The following is a 26,124-nucleotide window of genomic DNA, read 5'->3' on the forward strand; positions in this document are numbered from 1 at the left end:
AAAATTTTTAGGTAGAATTTTAAGATGATTATGGTTGATTATTCTACCTCCTCTTATTGTCCAGTGTGGAGTTAGATTTTTAACTTGCTGCTCTCTGCAGTTTGGATCCAACTCTTTTAAAAGTTAGAAAATGACAACGGCATTTCCTTATATCTTCACCCTAAAAGGAACCCTTCTTTATTCCCACACATCTGACAACCCAAGTGATATAAGTAGGGTGACCAAAAACATAATCCCAAAATACTGTTCCTGATCGTCCCCTCCATCAGCTGCATCTTCTGTGCAAAGCACATTCTGTGCTTATCAGTGGTGCAGAAGAAAAATAAGAAATTACAAATAGGTGAATATTAATAGAGAAGCCTGTAAGTTAAAACATTTAAGCATGAACTGTAAAAAAAGTCACAGAAAATTAGGAATTTTTCCTATAACCTGGATTGCAGCCATGTGACATGAGACGAAACGAAAGATTATTAGTAAAAAATTACTAGTTTTTGTTACAGTCTGTTTCTTGACAAGTCTTCTTTTAACCTGTAAACTATTAAGTTATCTGCATTTGAAAATCACAGTGAAATTAAAAACCAGAAGAGGGCTCAGTGACAGGGGAAAACAAAAAGGATTTTATAAGGAAGAGGGAATCAAAAGAACATCAGTTTTGTTGCAAGAAGGTAAAAACATACAGGAAACACTTTCCAAAACTTCCCCACCAAAAAGACTAAAGCGAAGGGAGATGCAGTAAAAACACCGAGATAATTAAAATTTTATAAAACTTAAATGGACGATTTATCGATGGACGCAGTTTCAGGAAAAGATCATTGCAGCCAAGAGCTCAGTAAAGTTTGTTCCAATCATAAAGTTCTCTCATAAAGCACAGCAATCTGATACTGGCCACGACAGATCAAGCCAATGGGTCCCAGCAAGGCCCAGTATCTCCTGGATGCAAGAGCTGACAGATCTCGTCACCTGTCACCGAGCCAACAGGAGTTGCTTCCATTCCATTGTGAGCAGTGACACTGGTAAAACGCTGGTCACCAACCAGTGACCATCTGGAACTGGCTTCTCTTTGCATTGAATGAAAGGAAAAAACCAAAGCAAGAAAATCCCCACGTTGCAAACTGAGGTTGTTTCTGAGAATTAAGGGATTTAGTTTATTCAGTCGACAGAACTGAAGAGCTCAGGGATGTCTTTAAGACATTCCAAGGCTATTCCACGTTTATGTCTGAAGACTGCCTGGAATTTGCACTGGAACAGAAGAAAACTTGTAGGGAAGTGGTGACAGACCCAGACCGAAGAATCAGCCCAGAAAAATTATAGTCAGAAATAAGTAAACTGATATACAAATCTAAACCAGACCACACTACAGGAAAATGGAAGAATTATCACATGTCAGATCAAATTCTTTCTGAAAGGAAGACCAAGCAGAACAGTAAAACAGAAGAGAGAGGAGTTCAATAGGCAGCAAGGGTTGTATCCAGCCTAAAGATAATCTAAACACAGTCCTGATATCTGAAGAAAAAGATGACAGTGAAGCCTGGAGTAAACTCAAGAAGACAAGTGGAAGAAGTAAATAAAAAGTGTAATAATGTTTCATCACATTCAGGAAAGGACAATCAAGAAAACATGCACATTCACATCACAGAACTTAGACAAAACTATTTCAAGACTGCACAAAGCAGTAAATGAAATTAAATATCTAGTGACAAAGTAGGAAGGAAAAGGTTACCCCATGACTGGAGAACTGCAGGTATTTAAGGAAGAAGGCATGTTTGGGAAAGCTGTAGTTCATTCCAAGTGTAAGGCTTTTTAAAAATAACTAGTGCACATAAATATCTATATATAAAAATCAATTTATAATGACAAGAACTTATATAGTTTTTCACATTTTTCTTTTCCTAACCTGGCTACCTAAAGTTTTTCCTTGCATGGTCCTGCATCAAACTTACACATATAATAGATGGGTTAGTACAAAAGTAGCAAAGTCATTAGGAACTGGCTACAAAGATGACAAATATGGCTTGTACTGACAGGAGAACAAACAGTTATTCAAATCCTGAGGTGACTTATTCAGTAACTTAATATTTTGGTTTGCAAGAATGACAAGCTCACAAAGACAAAAGTAGCAAAAGTGAGATCAAAATAACTTAGAAGGCCACGGATTTGGGGACATTAATTTGCGAGTTAGAAACCAAAGAAGATGCACTGACAACTACTGACTGTGAACCTTCCACATGACAGTGCTACAAGAGCATAGTTTTAGGATCATGTCAATGTATTTCCAACAGAGGTGGAAAACAGGCGTTTCTTTACAAGAGGCATTAAGATCTCAGCTGCAATACTGCATTCAACTCTGGTCCCTTCTGCTTCCCAAACACAAATTCAAACTGGAACAGGCAAAGGCTAACAAAAACACCACGAGGGACAGAAAATATCTATATTCCTCAGAAGCAAGCTGTTACAATGGACAGAAAAATTTACATCAGTCCAAGAATGAAGGGACAATGACTGGCTGGAAGAGGTTTAGGAAAAAAAATGTTTGGACACTTTTTACCACGTATGGAGCTAAGACATTCCAAAACCTGCCAAGAAGAGTTAGAGAGGGAAAGCAACCCTTCAGTTTTTAGGAGAGGGTTAAATTTATGGGCAATATCGTGCAGTTTTTGTAATAGCCGCTGTGTCAAGTCTATTATTATGTTTTGATTGTCGAAAAAGAAATGTTGAATGTTTCAAATGATGAAAAAGAAATAAAAGAGAAACGTCTCCAGATCTCCAGTGAGTCTGGATTCACACAGGCTTGCCCAGCTGCCACCAGCCAGCCTCCAGCACAGCAGGACTGTACAGTACAGAACACAGGAGGCCCTGGGGGCCTTGGTGGGCACAGGGTGTTATGGTGTTGCCTGACAGGGTCACACAGCTCCTGCACGGGCTGTCTGAGAGTCACCTCCACGAGGGGAAGGTGGGCTGCAGGCAAAGCACACTGCTAACAGAGTGACCCTCGAGGTTGCAGCTACATTGTAAAAGAAGATGTGAAGCCAAAGCTTTGGCAGGTCTCTTCAGGCTCTGAAGCATAGGATATTGCACAGTGTCAGAGACAGGATAACAGATCAGAGATGGACCCCTAGGGAAATTTCCCTGCCTTTAAAAGGAAGAGGTTCAAACAAACATTTTTCAGATTCCAATCTCCTCCTGTGAAATCCTAGAGCTAAAGAAATCACTCAGAGTTTTGCCACAGACTTCAGGGGAGCGAGGATTTCACCCCTACTGATTTGAAAGCAAGTCCTTAGTGCAACTGCAATACAAACACAAAACCTTGTTATGTCACACTCTGGGCAGACATTTTGCTTCAAGAACCGATAACAGTGTGTATTTTTATACTGAAAAAATATTTAGCAGATTAAACTTGTCTTACAGGAATAAATGCTTGCAAGTTTATTTTAAAGAGCCAAAAGATATCTGAGCCGTATTTTAATGAATGAATCTTCAACAAACCATGTGTTTTGCATACAGATCATATATACAATATTCCTGACGTTACTGTTATCAGCTCTTGAACAAGAGTTCTAATGTTTGTTTCAACATCTTTCATTCTGAATTTTGCATAAACCAGACCTGCGCTTTCCCTCAATTTTACAACTCTCTCCTGGGAGCTTCCTAATGTCTGCATCTGGATTCCTTTTTTCCTTCGGATGAGAAAGGAACGATTGTCCTGGTATAGGAATGAACTTCATCTCTCCTGGATATTGTCCAACGACACTGCCAGCACACATGCAGTGGTGATGTATTAGACACAGGCTTTACTGCCTGTCCCTCCTTTCAAGCTCTTCCCATAACTACATTTCAGCTATCAAACTAAATACTGAAACAGAAAGAGAAATCTGCATAGTGCCTTTAGCTTTGTTTTTAAGGCACCACAGAAAGTACTTCACAAATCCTTTAATTCTTCAACTAATGAATAAAAATTGCAGAGGAGAAAAGTTAACTAACCAGTTTTAACTTATTCTTCTGAATGACTTCTTTGTTATCCTTTTGGTACAGTTCCATTTTCTTTTTGGTGTTCTCCAAGTCCACATTGTTGGTCAAGTTAAACACTACATAAAGACAGAAAGTAAAAGTATTTAGGTCAGCGTGCATGACTATGGCAAAGAAATACTACTCTTATGTTCTCTATCCCTTCTAGCACCAGATATAAACATTGCAGTAACAGAATCTACTTAAACGTGCTCAGTAAAGACAGACACAATCTGCTAAGTCATTGCAAACTTCAAGAGAAGCCAGCAGAGTTCCTTTAGGTTTACACATTTGTAGGAGAATAAAATCTGAGTCTTGCATCCTCTTTTGTGATACTGATCATGTTATTCATAAAACATTGACCTTTCCAAGTAGCAGTTACAGCTAAGAACACAGTGATTCCTGTAAAATTAAATTACACCAAACACATACATATTAAGACAAAGTTAGAAATAAGTCATTCTATTTCATAAAATTATCTAATGCACAAAGACTAGTCACAGATTGTTTGAATTTTCAGGTATACACAAAAAATTCACATTGCTTGATAACTTAAAAGGCACCAATGTGCAATTATCTTTATTGGGAGGAATCTACAGATGCTTCCAGATTAATAGGTTAACTGACATTCTTTTGATGTCTCCCAATGGTGACAGAGTATACCTCATGTCATCATGAGCAAGGGGGGTTGGCCAGCAAGTTCCACAGTTTAGCACAACATTCCCAATTATCTACACATGGCACAGAAGATATCTCAAGAAATTGAACAGTGTCTATAATCAACAGCTTGAAAGATGCAGATGGTTTGGATAATTAGTAATTTGATACAATTCCTGAGCCTTTCACCTCTAGGTCACTGGTTCAGTTGAGGGTCAAGTGAATTCCAACTGAGAGCTGCTATCACTGGGAAGTTGCTCGGTGATCACCATCCAGAGTGGATGCTGGGCTCATGCCCATGGCCTTAGAGCTACTGAACACTCACAACACACAGCACTCAAAGCCTCCAAGAGTTTTGTCAAGAGCAGTGAAGAAATTTGCACTGCTGTTGATAAATCCTTCACAAGCAAACAACCACGTAGTGACTGCGCTCAGTCAGATCCTGAGGAAGGGAAGGAGGTTCTTGTGAACACACCAGCACAGGACTTGGAAGATTTGAGTCCAGGTCTCTCTTCCTAGGCTTTCAGGTAACCAGGGCCAAAAGATCCCTGGGCACTTGCACCACTGCCAAGTCATTTGTACCAGTAAGGTTGCTAGAGAGGAACAGAAGGAAGCAGCATGAAGTCTCTTGTTACTCATCAGGATAGCTCACATCTCAGTTTGGGAAAGATTATATCCCTTCTTTCATCCTCTCCACAGCTAACACGGTAGAAATGTGCATTAGGAGGGTTCTAGGCAAACCAAACCATGAACAGCCTTGACTGGCAAACCAGTTGAGAGCAGCAAAGGAAACGTCAAGAATTCAAAGTCAGGGAATAAATGGGGACAGGGGAAAAAGCAAGGAAATGCTACAGTTGTAGGATACAGCTCAGTTCTACAAACCCAGTTGTACAGCCAAAAGGGGTACTCCTGCTCCTAGGTGCCTCCTCCCAGGCACAGCCTTCATTCTTTCCCCTGCTCTGACTCCACAACACCCCTGGATGCTTTGCAGTGTTAACAGAAACAAAGGGGAAGTAATAAAAGTGTACAGATGGGAATAGGAATACTTCCTTTCCAGAAGTACTGGAGCACCACATCATTTTACAGTTATCAAAAGTATTTCGTTTGCCCTAACAGCAACAAAAAGGGCTCAGCAAGATACAGCTGAAGGAATTCCTAACCTTAAACAAAAAAAATCCCTAAAATGCTGTATCTATTTCCCCCCTCTTTTCCAAATAATAAGCAGTATCAAGAGGACTGACATTTCAATTCAGCCTGGTTCATAAATCAGCTAAACTCCCTCAACCCCACCCCAGCATCTTCACTTCAGAAGGAAGATCTGAGATGGAGGCTGAGTTGGTGGTTCAAGAATTTCGGAATCAACACCTGAGTTCAATTTTTGAACTTTGCTACTGTTCCAGATCACTGAGCCTCTATGCTAAAGGTCTCCCACTGGCAAGAACCAGGAAAAGGAGAATAAAGCTTCCTTTCTCCTATATATCACCTGCTGTATCTCCATACTATAGCTAAATGCAGCACTTATCCCTGTGGTCTTGATCTCATCTCAAGTGGAACCTCTGGGCACTGCCATAACCCAAACAAGCCATTTAAAGTCCAGCTCCTTGGCTTTTGGAAGCAACTTACCCATTCCAAATGTTTGAGGGGTTTTTTTTATCTCCAAAAGGCATAACATTTTCCCATTTCATATCATGACAAACATACACTTTCGGGTTGTAGCAACCTCTCCTTAGTAAAACACATTACTTCAGTCTAGATTTTTTGTATTTTAATGGAGATTTGGCCTCCAAATTTCCAGCCTACAGTTCTCAACTGACAAGCACTTTTAATATTTGAGTATTAGGGCAGAGAAGAATTGTCATGTGAAAAGGCTGGCATACAATCAGCCCAGGGCTCAGCAATGGCAGCAGCTGCACGGGAATGTCAGCACTTCCTACAACTTAAATCCACACACCAGCTCTCTAAACTCTTCAATGACGACACAAGAAAGAAATAGCATATGAGACATGCTGTGCTAGCAGGATGCCCAGATGCCACCTTCAGGTGCAAGAGGAGGAGCAAGATGAGATGCCAAACTGCCTTTAGGCTCCTGAACATCTTGAGTATTTCTCTAAAAATAAATCCAGCAATAAGTTGATGATCCCTGTTTTGCAACTATTGCTGCTTGAAACATTCAGGCTTTGGTTTTTTCCCCCTTTCTCAGTTATCTTAAATAGGTTCAACCAGTCACAATTTGGTCTGTAAAACCAAAAGCTTAAGACTTAAAACTCATACAAGGAGAGCAGGCAAGTTTTAAACATGTGCAAATGCCTGCCTTTATTAGGAACTACTTACAAAAGTGAGTGCATTTTCCAGTATTTATTGAGTATTTTGGTACCTGATAGGAAGCAACATTTCCATGTAAGGAATCTATTTCTTCATCAGTGTTTGAGAAATCTTCAGCAGCCACCTGCACAGCCACCTTAAAAGCCCATTGCTCTGCTCACAGCAAGATGAAAGACTTTATTTCCCCTTCTGTTTTTCTGCTGTGGCTGGAACCAAACCAGAGATACAACCCTCCCAACAGTCAGATCTGCTCATACCCGACCTGCTCTGTCCATCTGATTCTGCTCTGTCACTCAAGGATATTGTAGGACATCAGCAATCAGAAAGATTCAAACTTCCAGCATCCTCAAAGGCCAGAGAAGATCTGTCCCAGTGAACATTGATGTACAGTGGTTGATGAAGAACATTATCTTGGTCCTAAGCATCTGCTGCTCAACACTAGCTTGCCCACATTTCAAGAGTGAAAATACTGAAGAGGTACATTTTGTTGAAACAGTTGTAAAAAAGAGTGTAAAAAACCAGTTTTTCAAAAAGTGTAAAAAAGTGTAAAAAAAAAAAAGTGGAACAGTGGAAAGGGTGGCAGTGTAACCTGGATGTCTCTGCATCAACATCAGTGTCAACAGCTGCCCTTAATACATGACAAAAGCATCTTCCCTCCTACAATAAGTACTCAGCAGCAAAGCAAACTCTGCCCTTTGACACTGCATGGTTACCAGAGGCCAACCAGCCACCAAAACATCTTTCAACATATTTTCTAATAAATTTTTCATGAGCTTCAAATGTCTTTTCATCAATATTAACAGAATACAAGTTCTTGCCATTGTACCCTTGCAATTACAGCTGACAAGTCTATTTTGCAAGGGGCACTAGGCTACAAAAAAATAATTAAGAGATTATTTCTTTCTTTCTTTCTTTCTCTCTCTTGAAACTTCTTCCCTCCACAAGTTCCTTGGCATTTAAAACCCAACAAATATCAAACCAAAGAACACAGTTGCTAATACTTGACATCTTATCTTTTACATAGCTAGGACTAAGCAGCACTTTTTTATTTGGTCTGTTTTGTTTTGCCAGAAATTTATTTTAAATACAATTCTTCCCTTTTTCAAAAGGACAACAACAACAACAACAACAACAAAAACAAACACCAAAAACAAACAACTATAAAACTAGAAGAACCAGAAAGGGTTAAAAATCCCTAACTTGTAAGCCACACCTACCCTGAAAAAATATTGGTGTAGATCTGAATATGAGTGGCAAAGCAGATGGCTGGTTTGAAAAGGTTTCAAAGAGAAGACAGACTTATTTTTGTCCATGTTGAAATATAGCATAAGCCGATATAAGAGGCCTGAAACCCTTCAGGGAAAAGAAACAGAAGCTGTTTTGTATGCAACAATTATTTATCTACTTATCCATCTCACATTGGTTGGTTTATAAAATGACTTGCCTTGAGACATCTGTTGAAGTGTAACAGGAAGACTATTGTGTTTTTCTGAAACATTTCATTCTATTTAGGTAAAACTCCCAACTTCTGAAATTCAGCCTCTACAGAGAGACTTTCACTGCTTTTCAAAACAACAACATTCATTATGGAATTCTACAATAAATGGAAAAATATTTTCCTAGCTATAAAAAAAGAAAATGAGAAAAATTTTAATTATATGGCACAATCATTTGTCCAGAGACATAGCAGTATGAATGAATATGACTCCACTGCAGGACTCTAAGCCCATCAAAATCTCCATTTTAGTCTCAGACTAAACATTATTAGCATTAGTTTGATACAAAGAATATTCCTCCCATCCCACTACAAAAAACTCCTTAATAATCAGCTTCATAAAACCCCAGAGAGAGGTTGGGAATGGTAGAAGAGCAACTGCTTTGGGCAGAGGGAGCCCAAACCACACAGCTACACCCTCAGTCTGCCCAAGGAGTCCCAGGCTACTTTGGCACCTTCTCTTGGTGTTTTTGATGCCTGGTCCCTGTACTTTTAAGAGGGGTAGGAGAGGGGTGAGGTGGGACTGTAACAGGTCCCTTCCAAACCAACATTTCTGTGATTATAACAAAATAATTATCAGAAACAAAAGAAAACCCACAGATATGCCAGAAAAGTCTAGTTAGGTATTAATAATTACTTCTGTTCATCCTCAGCTGTCTTTTACTGGGTCAATAATTTTCCAGAAAATTACCTTAGCATAGTCATAAATGATTGAATTCACTCAGCCCCATCAGTCTAAGAGAGACCATTTTGTCTGAAGCAGTGTGAAATCTTTGTTCAGATGAAGTGACTGAAATGGTTCTTTGATAAAGCCTCCCAGTTTCCAGTTGGGAAATTGCCTCTGTCAGGACCAGCAACACCATCCTCGAGAACACACACACACAGAAGGAAACAAAACAAACCACAAAACAATCAACAACACAACCCACAAGTGATCACAGATACCAAAACCCTTCCTATCCGAGGATCACTTGTGAGATAAATGTTCTGAGTAAGACAAGTCTCGAGGCAGGTGGTATTGCACAAAGTCTTGGAGGAGCAAGGAGATGCAGGAATCCGAAGGGCACAAATACAGCAGCCTCCTTCCAAGCTGAACTTACTGAATGTTTTTAAAAAGCAATAATTACTGCTAACAATTGTGTTGTGGTAATGCCTGCGGGCCTCACTCAGGTACCAGGAGAAAGGTGCCAGGCACTTGCTGGGAGGCGGGTCCTGCTCGGAGAGCTTACACACAGGGTTTAAAAAAAACTGGGCACAGATATACTCTGGGGAAGAAGAAAACCTTTGGGGAAAGAAGAAAACCTTATAGAAATAACAAGCAAAGTTTGTATTATGTCCAGAAACTGCAACTTGTAGCAACACTCTAAGGTTTAACCTTGTCGCTCTCATCATATGGGCACAGACCTGACTCATTCAGATGGATGTTGTCCACACCTTTCCCAAAGGCAGGTTTTAACCCTTTCACTTTATTTTTATTCCTAGTGTTAATGACAACAAACTGTGTTTACAGTGTTCTCAAATTGTCCAACTGATTTTTCTTCTGGCGAAAACTTGCTTTAAAATGTGGTTTTTATTTAAAGCCTTGTAACAACACATTTTAGCCCAAAGCATTATTTAGTGGCTACATTCTAAACCACTTCAAAAATGTGTTTTTTATAACAGAAATCTTAAAAGGTGACTACCCCAATGTTTGCTTGACCTTCCCACACACACGCTTCTGCTGTACCACCCAACTTTTCTATTTAAATAGGAAAAGTCTGTAAGTATAACACGGTTGATATGAAGGGGGGAAAATGTGTTTCCAGTGAGGTCATGTATCACATCAATGGAATAAGACAGTGCAATTGCTGCAAGTATTTGGAAAAACTATCTGAATTGTGCCAGGGTCATATGAAGGTTACAATTGATGCTTACACCTTGCCTCTGCTAAGCAATTACTTTATTTGAACTCCCACAACAACTCGAGAAACGAAACTTCCCAGCAAAGAGAAAACAAGGTAAAGCCACACTTTGACCCTCCTGCAGAAAAACTGAAAATTTGGGGCAGGGGGAAAAAGGGGAAATCCAGTTCTCTGCCTCCCTATATTCCCAACCTGGCAGCTTGAACAACCACCACCAGCTACTCTCAACCTGCTGCACGTTGGCTCCACGAGGCAAAACTGCCCTGCACAACCAAATCCTTTCCTTCCCTTCCTGCAGCCCAGTTTTTCATGTGCACAAACCAGCAGGGAATTCACATGCGCACAAAAATGAAATAACTACTCTCTGCAGTATAATGTGAAGTGACCATACAGAGTCAAAGATACACCCTTAACACATTATTCAGTCATGCCATTCTCCACATGCATTGGAAGAAGCCACAGTGTCACACCAGACAACTTCTAGGTGGAGAAATCTGCCCAGGAGCACAGTAGGGAAGGGCTTGGGGAGAGCAATACGTGTGCAGTGGGCTTTGTCACCAGGGAGAGAGAATAGGGCTTGAACTCTTGCCTAAAGTAGTGTTGTTGAGCCAAACCTGTCCTCTGGGATCTGTCTGGAGTTAGTAGATCACAAATGAACCCTTTGACAGTGAAAACTAAGAGCCTTCTGACTGCACCCCTTTTTTCCTCTCATCACCCTGGCTGCTACATGAAGGAACTAAGAGGTAATCAGGCATCCTTTAGTATTTTAGGTGTCCCTCTCAGGCAACTAACTCCAATTCCTAATGACTCTATCAAGCTTCTTCATTATGCATTTGCGGGGTCAACACACTTATTGGCAAACTCACTCTTTTTCACAAGGTTACCAAGACCAGCTGGATTCCTGCTGCTTCTAAACCAAGTTCCCAGTGCAGACTTTGGAACCATTTGAAATGTAACCACCTAATCCCAAGAGCTGAAGAATCATAACGTCCTGCACAAATTCATGAGATTCAGGCAATTTCAGGCAAGACTTCAAATCCCTTGTTGCAGATGCTGAAAACTGCAACAGCAGTAAGTGGGGCAACTGCATTTAATGCTACATAAATAAGAAGCTCTTTTCCCTTCCATAAGCACACAGATTCTTCCAGGATCCTCTGGCCAAGGTGCAACCATTCTTTCTGCTCATTCCCTCCTTCCCCCATACCATTCAAAAAAATATACAAACAGAACTACACCCACATCATCTCCTCCAGATATTTGGACCCGTATGAGTGTGACTGGTGTTTCCCAGCCACACGATTTGGCTCTCCAGCCTCAGCCTTCTGATGCCAACAAAAACACGATACATTACTCACAGCAGTAAGTGTATTGGATACATTTCGACAAAACACCACAGCGCAAAGAGGAGCAAGGGCTCCTTTGAGAAACTGAAGGGGAGTGGCATCTCCATGTTTTCCTTCAAATCACATTCACTGCCCTTCCTGCATGCTCTAAGTCACCTCTTCTTCCTCCAGGTCAAAAAAAAAGAACAGCCTCAGAAGCTCATAAAAATCAAGAAACAAACCATTTAGGAGTCACTCCTTTGAACACATCCTTGTTTTTCTAAGCAAAATCCATCAATCCACCATAAATCACAAGTCACCCTAACTAAGAAGAAAATAAACTCTGTTGATAACATTGTCCCTTCCCCAAAGGGCAAAGTTCTGCTTCAGCTAATCCAAAGAGAAAGAAGTCAACGTCTGTTCCTAAACCTCCTCCTCCTGCACAGCAACATAAAATGCTACCACAGTGGTATGTAAGGTCATCAGCTTCAAAGCAGCTTCAACTACTGTACTTGCAGAAGCAGAAATGATGAAAGACACCATATGGCTTCTGTCATGGTAGATAAAGCTAATGGAAGCATATAATGAAAATTTCAATTTCTCCTCTCTTTGTTTAATCTTTGCCAGTGTAGCACTGACAGTACCCTGCAAGCCTTTCTTTTCCAGCTATAAAGCACTGCTTCCTCTTTGGATTGTGTTCTTTCTCTGGTAGATAAAAAGTTTTACTCAACGATGTCCTATAGTTCAGCAAATACGATTAAAAGTGTGCAGAATAAAGTAATTAGATAAAAATGTGATACTATGATAAATCTTATTACAGAAACTTGACTTAGACATTCTCATAAGCAGCTGAGTCAGAATGCAAAAGCCTATGGTCTCATGAGCACGGCACATCAAAAATGCAAGCATTAAGACTTACCAATTTCTTCTATTTCTTCCAGGAAATCATTATATTCATCTAAACTGGGAAAGTCTTCCTCTCTTTTATTGTATCTGAGAGAGAAGAGAAACAAGTATTTATACAACACACAAAGATGCAATTTCCATTCAACAAGGCTCTTGCTGCAAGCTGATTAAGTATTGATCTAGTTTTATCAACTATGTACTTTGCAGCTCCCAAACTGGCCAATATACAGAGTCTTTCATGGGAGACAGAAGTGCTTGTTCCAAAGGAAAGGAGCCAGCCTGGAATAAATCAGTGCTATCTTTGCCTACTGTTTGCCGACTCCTTTTCCAGGGTTACAGGTAAACACGAGCACAGAGGCCAAGACAGAGTCATTCCCAGTCAACCTCTTAACAAAGGCAGAGACAACAGTAACACCCACAGGAAAAAAGAGAAAAAAAACTCTTTTCTAGAAGTATCGGAACAGGGAGTTTGGCTTTGTGCCAACAACAGAAAGCACATGTCAGCAGCAAACCGAAAATGCTATGCAATTATCTCATTTCATATCAATAGACCATTCCAGGACTCATATTCACCTCTTCATAGCTGGAAAAAGTAAAAAGACGAAGAGACAGCTGGCTAGAACATGGACAGCCTCTGAAAGTCAAGATGTGCAGACTTTCTTCCCAAGAAAATACAAAGCTGAGATTCTGCCTGCTCCATGGACCACAACACCCAGGAGTATAAAAATCTAATCCCAAGCACTCAGGCAAAATTCCAATTTGGAGGCATTTTTCCTGCCTCCCAAAAACTAATCTGGCAAAACAAAGCGGGCCAAGCATTTTCCAATGTTTTCTCTTCTAACTAAACTTCATTCCATCTTTAGTCAACTCAGTTGACTTCATTCCAGTTTGACTTCTGTTAACTTTAGCAGACTTTAAAATCCAACATCAAAATTATTATTGCTTTCCACATCAGCATCTTGGTATTCAGCAACACAGTTTCTCCACATCATCATCATGATTTATTTAGTATTGTACTAAGTCTCAAATAAAAGGTTGCCAAGCTTACAATTTACCTGTACTTTCGTTTTTGCACACACAACTCTCTCTGGGTTTGTTACATTTCACCAGACCCTCTTCTATCAAACACCAGTTGGCTCCCTTATTTCCTTATAAAATGCTGTTTCTTGGCCACAAGGAGGGAGATGCAATTTCAGACCTCATTTATCTCAATTCCAAGAGCTTTCAAATCTGCATGACAGGCTAGTAACACCAGGCTTGTAGGGAACCATTTCCACTAACAATTGCTGTGTGAAGTCAAAAAACAATGTGAACTCTATTTTGTCCATTTTGATTTTTAAGGGAACCAGCCTTCAACTCTGAGAACAGGTCCCCAGGGAACAAAACAATCAAGGTCCTGTTTCTTGCCCTACTCCCATGTTCACCCCCTCAAAGGGAAAGCAGCTGTACTCCTCAACATCTAATCATCTCCATTTAGGAGGCAAGACTTTGCCAAAGGAGGCCACATAGAAACACTCATTTTCTAATGCTAAGCAGGAATCCCTTAAGGCTTAACTGAGAATTAAGTCCTCAGTTGTTGCATAAAATCATATTCTTTGAAATCCCTCCATGATAAATGGAGTCAAGTTTTATCATTTGTCACTTCAAAAAAAAAAAAATCTCCTCTGTACTACTGGAAAAGTCAATTTCTTAAAATTGCGATCCATTAAATACTTCCACCTTCTGTTCTTTAAACTGGTGACACTCACATTTTCAGCACTTTCTTCCGAATTTCCACTTCCTTGTCGACAGCAGGGTCCTCGAAGAGCTGCACCCTGAAGTTACTCTTCCTCAGGGGGGTGTCGCACTCGTGGCAGTTCCCAGCCCCTCTCACAAACAGCAGCTCCACGCAGCTCTCGCATCTGCAGGGGAAAGGAAGGGGTGTACGGGTAGACAGGTGTTAAACAGGAACTGACACACAGCATTGCCCCCCTTGTTTGCTGTTTGCACCCTACATCTCCCCCGGATTTCACCGTTCCTGCAGCACCCAAGTGCGGCAGGAGGCCAGGACTCTGCACCGCGGCTGAACGGAAACAATCTCGGCAGCACAAACACATTTATTCTCCCTGCCCAAACAACTCCGTCCCTTTGCTGGGACCCAAAGTTAATCCAAACAACGACGGGGTCTGTGTTGAGGGGAAGTTTGTTTATTGACGCCATCAAACCCATTTTGAATGGGCCGTGCTGCTACATCCTCACTCAGCTCTAAGCACCACCTTGCTGCACAAAAAGCCCCGTTTATTTCCTGGTGCCACAGTGCAAGGGACAATTCAGTACAAGCACAGATACAAACCCTGCCCACAGCCTTCCAAGCATCTACCAGTCCTACCACAGAGGAACTGCTATAACAAACCTCAGCTAAACTCCAGCCAGGTAAAGCCAAAAGGGCTGAAAAACCATTTCAGGCAGCAACCCAGCATTATGCAGCTTTCCTGTGCCTTCTGGTAATACCTTTAAAATTGCACATAAAATAAACTTTACACAGAGGTTGCACAGAAGTAAAGCAAAAATACCTTTCTGTTTTTATTTTTTGTCTTAACGAAGATTTACTATTTTAATGTGATGCTTGCTGACCAATCAGTTGGCATTTAATAAAGGAAGAACAAACAACAAGAAAGCCAATTTTAAAAAAATTACTTGGGTAGTAATAGTGTGCAAATTTCTAGCAGAGGACAACACCTGCTGCAGTCATTTCCTACTGCTGGGGAGGCAAAGGAGTGCCTATTTATAGCTTTGCTATATTGAAGCCAAAACAGTTGTACATTAAGGGCTAAGTTGTGTTGCACCTTCATAAACCCAGCACAAAAGCTAAACAAGTCAAGAAAAACAACACTGACACAGTTGCGAAGGATCTTAAACAAAACTTTCACTCTGCTGACCTACCCCCAGCTAAACTGGTTCCAGTCCTTGCAAAGGCAGAGCTGAGGAGAGCCAACCAGTTTTACCCAGTTTCTGTTTTCAAGATTAGAAAGTGCAAAACAAACACAATTGTATCTCAGAATTAAAAAAAAAAAAAAAAGAGGAATTTTTTTGTTGTTGTTAACACAAGGAGAACTTTCATTTTCAGCTTTGAAATGCATCTTGCACAGCAGCTGCCAATGTTAAAGAGCAGACCTTGAATTTAGTTGGGCATTTTCCTGCTCCAGAATTCCTTTGGTTAGAAAACGAAGTGTATTTATAAACACAAGTTATCTGGGAAAGGAAAGATCAAACTTTTTTAGGACACTAGGCCTGAAATTCACAAGTTTCTGGGACACAGGCTCAAGAAAATAATGAAAAATTAGTATAATGAATATAAAGAAAACAATTTAGGTTCCTGCTACAGAAGAAGCACTACTAAAGCAGGAAAGGCAGGGAAACGGTTTTCTCCTTCCTCCCCCAACCTGTCCATGGATGCAAGGGCTCAACATAAGGACAGTTTCACTGCCTCCTTCATTTTGGCAGCTCGTGCTGTTTATGTGTCTCTCTCCGTGCAGCAGCCACCGCACAGAAAACCCCTGCCTCTTCTTTCCTAAGTTACAGAAAAAGGAGTGTAAAGCTACAGAACTCGGCAGGTGCATCCAAGTGCAGGTGTCTGCATTGGTTTTTTGTCATGGTATTGCCTAAGGACCAACAGAACAGGGGCTCCATGTGCAGGATATTATACACTGACAGTAGCACCTGAAATTACTTCACTCCCCCCTTCCCTAAATCAATATTTCAAGTTTACACAGGACTCGACTACGGAGAAAAATCCCTTCATGGAAAAGCACTTCATATAAGTGCTTCGATGCCTTCCCAAACTGAAACCACTGTTTCTAGGACTGGAAAATAGCTTTCCATACATGAAAAGATGAGTCAACACCTCACTATGGGAATCCCACATCAGGTGATCACATTCTCGCTCACTCACGCACATCCACCCTTATATTTATTTGTAGATAATTCCTTCTGAACTCAAAGGGGGCTATGTGGGACAAGTCAAGGGCAGACCTGGACTCTGTCCATATCCTGCCTCCTCTCCATCTCCGGATAGGTTTAATACACACAGTTAGATCCCAAGCTTCCTTCCAGGCTTGTTCATTCTTGCCCCCACAAACCGCAGCCACTCTGCCAGCGACGGCGACGTGTGGTCACACATTCCCATCTGATCCTCGAGGAAGGAAAAAAAGCCATTTCCCAAATCCCACTCAGAGTTCCTTTTGGTTTCACTGCAGGAGGCAAAAGCCAGAGCATAGGCCAACATCAGGAAGGCAGACTTCTATAAAGACAGGTTGAATGAATTATTTCATGTCTTGAAATAAAGATTTCAAAATGTGACTTGAAAAAAATTTACCTTGCACTGTAAAATTTAAAAATATAGCATGATTTTTTTTTTTTGCCTGTGGTTTATTTATTTATTCAAGATATGCAGCAATTTCTGTGACTTCACCAAAGGTACCCAACTCAAACAACAGCCAGACATCCTGGGCAGCAGAGGGACAGCCCAACACCACAACTGGTATTACAGAGCTCCTCATGGCACACAGACCACAGCAATTTGGGAGGTCCTTCCATTTCTTTGCAAGTCCAACTCTTCCTGATAGGTCTTAGTGAAAGACAGTTGACTATGGAAGCAGGACATCATCCAGTGCATCTTTCACTGCCCAACACATGCTTTCCCCAAATGAGCAAAGCACCAAAACCTTCAAATTTGGGCCAAAACAGATGGCCATAAGTTTTTTTTAAATTAGAAGCCTTAAATTGGCAATTTTTCATATGCATGACAAATGTTCATGCTTAAAAATCAGGTCTATATATTGGTTCAATACTGAGTATGCCTGAAGACAAGAGCTTCACACGAGATCTAAAACACTCAGTGTGTGATATTGCTGATTCTCCTCTTCACACCAAGGTTTCACAGCCCCTGCAATCTGTATTCTATTTCACACACCAAGACATTTCATTACCTTTTTGGATTTGAGTTTGTATCCTGAAGAATTGCTAATTGGGATGAAGATACCAATAGAAAATGTCCAAGGAGTTACACATGCACAGAGACAGGGAAGCTACTTTTACAATTTGTAATGCCATCAACAAAAGCCATCACAGCACCTCCAGGAACAATAAAGTCTCCTGGTCTTCGACATGAGGATAATAAATATCAGTATGCTCGTTCTCATTTCCATGGACACTGGTTTGATCTGTCTTGTTCTTCTCTTTCCTTCCATGAAATATTAAACAAAAGGCTCGGTCTCTAAGCAGTCTAGAACAACACCACATTTTTGAGGAAAGCAAACAGTACAGTATCTAGATGGTTTGGCACCATCTGTGCACAAACAGCACTACATGCCCTCATGTCAATGTTCATGGACTTCAGGACCAGGATTGTACTAAAAATGCTTTTGGTAAACAAGCAGAGGTTCCTCTCCAGAAAACTGTTAAGATATTTATCAACTAAATTACACTTACTGGAACTAAGTGTTTGTTTTGGATAGAATGTCTTCAAAGGTTACAAGATTTGTGCCCAATCCTGCATTCCCCACACATTCCCTTTGTGAAGGGATGATGGCAGATAAGGAATCAAGCCTCTGGGATGGTGAAAAGATTAAAATGGCTCACAAAATTAGCATAGCTCGATAGTGCTACTCACTTTTCTAGCTTGGCTGGCAAGGGAGCAAACAAAACAGAACAGAGGAAGAGCTATTTTCACAAGTAGCAGAGTACAATATATTCTCTTATAAAACTGCAGATTCTGCTGAGCATTACAAAAATTTGCAGGGCTTTAGATATGCAGCCATTAATCATTTCAGGGAAAAAAAAATCTTTATGGTTTTTGCTGTTGACTAGGAATATTACAGAATGAGTTACTACCCTTCTTTACAAAGCCTGTTTTTAGTAGATACACTCATTAAACAGTATCAAATATTTAAAATCTCTAAGTCCCTCTTTCTTCTGCTTTTATAACCAAGATGTTTCCATTAAGTAACTCACAAAACAAATAATCCTCTCCACTATGGAAAAACCAGTTTAGATTAAAAAATAATAATAGTCCTCAATACATAGCCAAGACCTGAACCACAAACAAGTGGAGTAGAAAGAATCAGCAAAAACGATGTGTTTTCACTTGTTCCTCAATTCTGATGTCAGAGGGAAATTTACTTACAGAAATGGAATGACTTGATTTATGGCAAGGGAACATTAAAAACCAACAGAAAACACACACATGAGAAAGCTTACAGAATGACATCTAGATTTTTTAAAATCAAAGATGCTTCTAGAAACATCCCCAGGCTTTTTGCTTAGCTTAGGTTCTCCTACAAAGATACTTGAACTGAGACAAGAACGGTCCCCTTTGGAGGGAGCAGCTACCAAACCTGTTTATTTCTCAACCTTCAGTACATTTAACAAATCCTCATAACCCACAGTGGTTCCTGCTACATAGCCAAGAGCTCATCAACTATCTGCAGTTGGCCAGTGCAGGTTTATTTTCTGGGCTGATGGACTAAAAGGCACAGCCTAGAAGGCAGGTTCTTCCCAGAGTCTGCGGCAGTGATGATCTCTGTGATTCAAAAAATCCAGAAGAACTGAGCAAAAGCAATTATCTCCCATGTTACAGCTTAGGGATCCCAAAAGCAGAGGGAAGAGAAAGAAGAGTGACTGCAATGACATCAAGCACTTCCAAGAGCATCAGAATAAAGGAGCTTATGAGATCATGAGCTCCCATATGAATAGGGAGTTAGGGACAAAAGTCTTCCTTTTCACACCTCAGCTTCAGCAATTCATAAATCCTTATTCAAGCACTTGCAGAAGCTGCTGGCTACGTGTTTTGGGCCATCTCTTCTCTGAGTGCCAAATACAAGAGGGAGCTGGGAGGTGATACCAATTACTCTTTCCCTGGTCTCTGTTCAGATTTGCTGTTCTCACCTTGTAAGGAGACACCTCCAGAATGCTCTCAAAACCTTAACCGGCCAAAAACCCAAAATCAGTCTTGTCTTCAATTAGTAAACCAACAGGTCTCACAAGCAGCCCATGAGCCACACGGAGACTACAGCTCATTATGGCAACAGGACACATCTCAGCTTTCCGGCAGAAATCAAAACTATCAATCAGTAGATATGAATTTTTGGGTTTTAAACACTGTTGATAAGCTACTTGCAGTTGTCTGCAGCTCCCTTCTCTTCAGCCCACAGTCACACTGCAACACAAAACCTCAGAGATTACTTAGCTAACATTTCATTTTTTTCACAAATATCAAGACTCCAGAGAGCTGATCTGAACCTCCTCCTTTAAGCAACAAAGCAAAACCAAAAAGAGACTCCAGTACTTTCCCTATATCTGTGTTATGTCAATTCCCAGCATCATCTGCCAAGCTGCTAAACACACAATCCTCCTTTTAGACTATTTATATCTTTTGGGAAAAGGATACATACACACACTTCTGTTTCATTTTTGTTCTGTCAGACGAGTTCTGCTCCGTATTGCAGAAAGGAGGAGGTTAAACGAGCCCACACATCTCAAAAATTTAGGAGACAGCCACAGTTAACCCTATTTTCCAAACACTCATGTACATACACTGCTATACAGACCCATTCATCTCAGCTGCACTCACCAGAAAGCAAGCAGACCAGGTAGTGGTTGAACTACAGCCTTAACTGACTGGCATTTTAAGGAAAAAAAAATACATACTGATTCAATTAATAATAAACAGAAACATTTCCACCACCCATTGTGTTTCAACATCTCACTACAAAACCATTTCAAGTGGCTTGGACCTGACAAGAGAGTTTGCAGCAAGCTGAAACTTAACTCACATTTATCCAGTACTGATGAGCCTTTTGTTTTAACCTGAAAAAATAAAAAAATTAAACCTCTCATGGTATTAACTCTGGACAGTATAGAGAAAACATTTCTATAGGTATTTAAATAAAAGTGATTATTTATGAGATACTACTGCCTAGTCAATTAAGGACAGAATCATAAAAACATGTCTTACAGCACCATTATGTCAATTTGGTCAAACAACAGGCCAGTACTTGACACTTCAAGAGCAGCTGTGTGGCATTGAGAAATAAGTGCTTTCACAATGATTAGGCACACCAAAAACGACCTAGAATTTACCCAATGTACCAGAACAACTACTCCAAATCCATTATGTTCTACTGGGCAAACACATGCACTAAAATAATAATTCAACTGTGTCAATAACCCTTCTATTATGCTTTATTCTCCTTGAATGAGAACTCTGCAAGTTCTCAGCAAACACCAAATTGGGTAGCTATGAGGATCAGCAGCTGCCCACAGCACACCTGAACTTAAGACACAATTACGAAATTTCCCGTCTGTCTAAATTGCAGAAACTGCACTTTTTGAGACATGATCCAGCTCAACGTTGCCCATTGTCTCAAGACAAACATACTTATGGTTAACAAGTTTGAGATCCCACACAGAACTCCATCAAAGACACGTTGCTCCCTTCTCCTTCTGTCTCCATGTGTTACCTCGTGAGAAAGCCCTACACCAGGGCTGACAGGTCTGACTGCTGAAGTGCTCTAAGCATTCACTGACTCAGTTGTACCAAACACCTGCACACACAAGAAAATCACACTGGGAAAAAAATAAAACATGGACAACAGAAAATAAACGCTCTGAGGACCCAAAATAGTCACGAAAAAACTTTTACTTGATCCAAAACAAGGCTTTCACCTTCTGTCCTGTACTCTCAATGTATTTAGAGTGGGAACAGCATGTGAGAACAAGACAAGGAAATGTAGCTATATGGTAAAAGGGGAAAAACACTAAAAGGTATTTGTGGCATGATGGGATATCATGACCACATTACTGAGGGCTTGTCACAAGACACTCCCATATTTCATTCCTAATCTCAGAAAGTAAGAAGATAAAGCTGATAAGACACATCTGTAAGAGAACCAGGCATATGACCAAGGTTTTCCATAAAAACAACAGTGGTTTGGGGTCCCTATGGGACACGTGCAAAGGTTTAAAACTCCCTCAAAAATCAAGATCTTGACCTGTCTCTTGCAAACATATCTGTTGAATGATCTGCATATGTTGGCTCATCTCTCGTGGCTTTTGGGAGGAACCAAGCCAAATTCCTGCCAAGAGCAGAGGCTTGTGTTTCACTGAAAGCATAAAAAGTACACAGTCCAGTTTCCTTAAGCTATTCAAACACAGACACAGCGTGGGTGTATTGTACACACAACTAAAAACGACTGAAAGAAACAGCCTCTTGGGGCAGTAAGTGCATCGTCCGTGTCCTGGACAGCTCTGAACCCCCCCGTCAGCGCTAAAAAAGCCAAGTGTAATGAAGTGATGTCCTCTCTAGCACCGAACTTGCTCGGCTTGGAAAGACTGAAAGAACAAGTTGCCATGACAAAGTGGGAGCTCCTGCATAAATCTTGGCTTATGATACAATAAAATCAACTGGTTTTACCTAATTTGTCAGAAATGGGTGATCGAACTCAAAGGTTAAGACACCAGCTCCCATTCTGATGAGCAGCAAAAGTCCCAACAACCCTGAGTTTATATATGCAGCCTAGGAACACTAAAACTCTATCCCTACATATTAAGTCAGCACCAATGCCAGAGAAGCTGCTGTAACCTGTCTTTGCACTGCTGTGCACTGTCCTTGCCCTGTTGTCCTCTCCAGCAGGCCAGAACAACTTTTGTGCAGCCACATGGTTATTCTTTGGGTTACTTTTTGGGTTATTTTTCAGCCAGACAAACTTTCCCATTGGGTTCACCACACAGGCAGGTCACAGTCTGAACAAGATCCTTGAACTAAGATCCAAGGGATAGCCACTGGCTGGGAGGGCATAAAAATCTGCTTGTTCCTCTTCCCAATCTGAGTCAACAGCACCCTATGCTGTTTATTAACGTTTCTCCTTCCCTTCCCTCTTACAAAGCTTTTGTGACACACTGAGCTAGTTTAGCTTGATCCAAAAGTATAAGGAGAGAGAACACAACCCATGAAGTGTTGATTATTATTCCAGAGTAACCTACAAGTTGCTTGATCAACACACCTCTAAAAAGGTGAGTGGAAGCGCAGTTAGAACATAAAGAATGCAACAATAGCTGGGGTAGTAGACAGAGGATTAGTAGTATTTTTCAGGATTGCTAAAAATAAGAGAATCAAAAGAACAGGACAAATTATTTTAGAATACTTTAAACAAAGCACACAAGATTATTTTACAGCCAAGTCCTTCCACAATAGAAACAGAAGGCAACACAACTGAATGAAAATTCAAGCATTTGAAACAAGTCACAAAGTCACTGTGGGAGCTCATCATTTAAAGAGCACAATACAGAGGCAGAGACACCTCTATACCAATTAAATAGCACCTCATGGTCCCTCTGCCATGAGGTGCAGTCACGAAAAGGGAACCCAAGGACACATCAGAAAAGCTGCTGTTGTCAGAAAGAGTCACCAGCAGGATGTGAGATTTCACCTGAAGTGATGTTTGCAGTTCTGGTCACTCACTCTCAAAACAGATGAGCTCATCCTATAAATGAACAAAAGGGCAACTAGATGATCACAAGATTTGGAAGACTGGCTTTTCAAGAGAAACAGCAGAAAAAGCTATTTAAACTAACACGAGTCCAACCAATAGAGTAAAAAATTCATACTGGAAACTGTATTTCTCATCAGTCACCATAGTGGGAGTCTGGAATCAGAACCAACAGAAGTAACAGGACAGAAATTAGTTTAAAAAAAAATTTACAATAATTAGTTTTTAAAAGTTCTATAAGCTCCCAGGTAGGATCTGATGACCTGATTGTCTTCAACAGGTAACTAGATTTGATAACAAAGAAGGTGCCTGCAGCCTTAGCCATGGTTGGTCCTGGTTAGGTGCTCTAATGACTGAAGCCTCGAGACAGCGAGAGCTTAGGAAGAAAAATAAAAAAGGAGAAAAAAAAGCTACTATTACATGCATCTTTGAATACTGAAAAAAAAATTTTAAAGGATGACAAGCACGGCACAGATGTTCTAGCATCTGTTCCTTCTGCTCATAATAGAAACCACCCTGCCATCAGTCTAAAGCAGTCTTCACAAACTACACAGATTCATATTCTTTTATCAAACCCCAATTAATTTATCTTATCTGGCACACACCATAAAACATATAGGTCTGAGATCCAAACTTGATTCACTTGGATGAATTTCCTTCACGTTGTGGAAAAAGAAAGTAAGATCACACCATTCTGGTTGTCTCTCATAGCTGATACAACAGCACAGAAGAAAACTACAGAAAAAACATCCTCAGCTTGTCTCGTTTCAGATAAAACACGCAATTTAATATGGAGATATATTCTACCAGCACGTAAAAAGTCCTTTCTGCAGCAAAGGGCTGTGGTCATGACTCAACAAATCATCATTCCCGTCTCTTCATCAGCCCAATACAGCCTCAGGGAACAAACTGCTGCCTTTTCAATGAGACAGACCAAAAGCACCAGTAGCCTTTGAATACTAAGGACTCAGTAGCATTTTTGGTGTTGAGAGCATGCTGGTTTCCCAGACTAATGTAGGTAATTTTACATCATATCCCAATTCCCGACTGGAATTTCAATTGATTGGGGCATTATTTATTTCCTGCCCTAAAGCACCATTTAAAGTGACTTGCTAAATCTCTGTTGCCTTTACTATTAAAATTTGAATAGCTGGATGTCAGAGAAGGAAAAATGATCTCTATGGAGTCCTTAAATACCTTACAGAGCAGAGCCTAAATTATTCTGAACGTTAAGTTGCAGAAAATCTCATCAGAAGAAAGAAAAACAAAGAAAAGATGCAACTTAATAACATTTTATTGCCATCTTTCACCCAAACACAGACTTAATCCTCCAAGAAATAAGCCTAGGCAAGTATATGTTAAAAAGAAATGCTCTGATGAATCTTCTTGTTATTTTAACCTAAAAAAGTTAAAGGACGTGTAAAGAACAAACCCAAAACCAAGTAAAGCATCCCCTGTTGAAATGGATCACTCGTTTAGGAGTGGCTGTGCTAACTTGTGCCTGAAGCTCATGTGTGTCCTGTCACTTCCCAGAGCCAGCACTTTTGATCCATTAATGTTCTTTTAGCAGCACAGGCACCTTCTCAGGCTCTGTGCCTGCATTCTCTGAAACTGTAGCACCAACGAATCCAGGAGTTAAAATTCCTCGAGTTACAGTTGTAGTTTCAGTTTCTGTACCCAACAGATTTTTACCTCATTTTCTTTAAACGCTTCTTTATCTCACCAATCTTAATTTTCACCGGTACAACTGCAAAGAAGATATTCATTACAAAAGCCCAACAGTAGCAATTGAAACAGCTCTCCCACCTCCCTAGGCTCATTTGGGAATCTCCTACTTCCTACCAATTTTTAAGGGTCATTCCTCACTTCATTTTCACATAATCCCTAAACAACCATTATCACATCTTTTCTCAGCAGGAGATAAAATATAGACTGTGCTTCATAAACAGTGGAGACCTTAAGATTACATTCTTGGTGGGACACAGCACGATCAATGTTTCAGGGATGTCTTGAAATATCCTACAATCTACAACACGTGGCCAGTGAAACAAATCTCAAAAAATAAGTATGTTTTGACTTATTAAAAAAAAAATAGAAGTAAAACCACACCAAAACCTCTCTTCCCCCATTCCACGCTGGCCACTGAGCAGGTCAGATTGCAATTTCCTTTTCAAGGGTGGCAGAGATCCTGACCTACTAAAAGCCTTGTAGAGAACATTTTTTTTTACATTGTAAATTTAATCATTTCAAAAAATGCTTTTTTCCTCAAGCTTAAAAATAAACGGCAGTTGCTATTTCAGTACCTTAAACTCGTTGGTGAAAGTCACACAAACTTTTGGAAGCTAAATTATAAGGTCATATTCAATGCAAGTACTTTTAGGCATTAAACAAAAAATAAGGAGGATGTATCAGACCTTCATTAGCTACACTGGCACCTCAATCATCTCCTATAGACATTAGGGAATAAAAACCCAGCCCTATTCCAGGGAAGCTGGAAGCAGCTTCACAGGTTATCAAACACAAAGGAGTAAGTGAGCAAACACATTACTCACCATACTCAAGGCGTAACACAAACCATTCTCTCAAAGTTCCAGCACATTTTGAAGAACTTTATCATGATGAAATTTGTGACGTGTATTCATTCTTTTAGTATTTGTTAGTAGGAGAGTCAGTGAGGAGAATCAGTCGCACAGAGGGAGCAAGAAGACTTGTATTAAGGGAGGATCAAAGAGACAAAAGCAAAAAAAAAAATACATTTTAACGAAATACATTATATTCTTGTTAGTATTTATATCAGTACACGTTCTGCCACAAACCACACAAAGCAGAACACACCAGTGTAGTTACTCAGCAGTGGATGCACATTCTGGGACAAGAGGCAGGATGACACACAGCTGCCTCCCCACACTGGTGAGCTGATCAGGATCGAACTGTTGTCAAATGATTTGAAGTCGGATAAATATCCAGAAATCTGTCCATCATTATGTGAAGCT

At 40.3% G+C, this 26,124-nt stretch overlaps 1 protein-coding gene across 3 annotated transcripts in view; it reads right to left on the reverse strand.

Annotated features, from left to right (window-relative positions):
- Positions 1-26,124, reverse strand: part of MNAT1 (MNAT1 component of CDK activating kinase) — a 119,835-nt gene that overhangs the window by 70,483 nt on the left and 23,228 nt on the right. For all 3 annotated transcript variants that reach the window (XM_032692514.1, XM_032692513.1, XM_032692515.1), the window contains exons 2-4: positions 14,354-14,506; positions 12,619-12,692; positions 3,979-4,082 (exon numbers count right to left, since the gene is read on the reverse strand). In XM_032692514.1, the coding sequence (XP_032548405.1) occupies positions 3,979-4,082; positions 12,619-12,692; positions 14,354-14,506 (331 nt within the window). The remainder of the gene's footprint in view (positions 1-3,978; positions 4,083-12,618; positions 12,693-14,353; positions 14,507-26,124) is intronic.

Source organism: Chiroxiphia lanceolata, chromosome 6 (assembly GCF_009829145.1).
Source record: "Chiroxiphia lanceolata isolate bChiLan1 chromosome 6, bChiLan1.pri, whole genome shotgun sequence".
Classification (NCBI taxonomy): domain Eukaryota; kingdom Metazoa; phylum Chordata; class Aves; order Passeriformes; family Pipridae; genus Chiroxiphia; species Chiroxiphia lanceolata.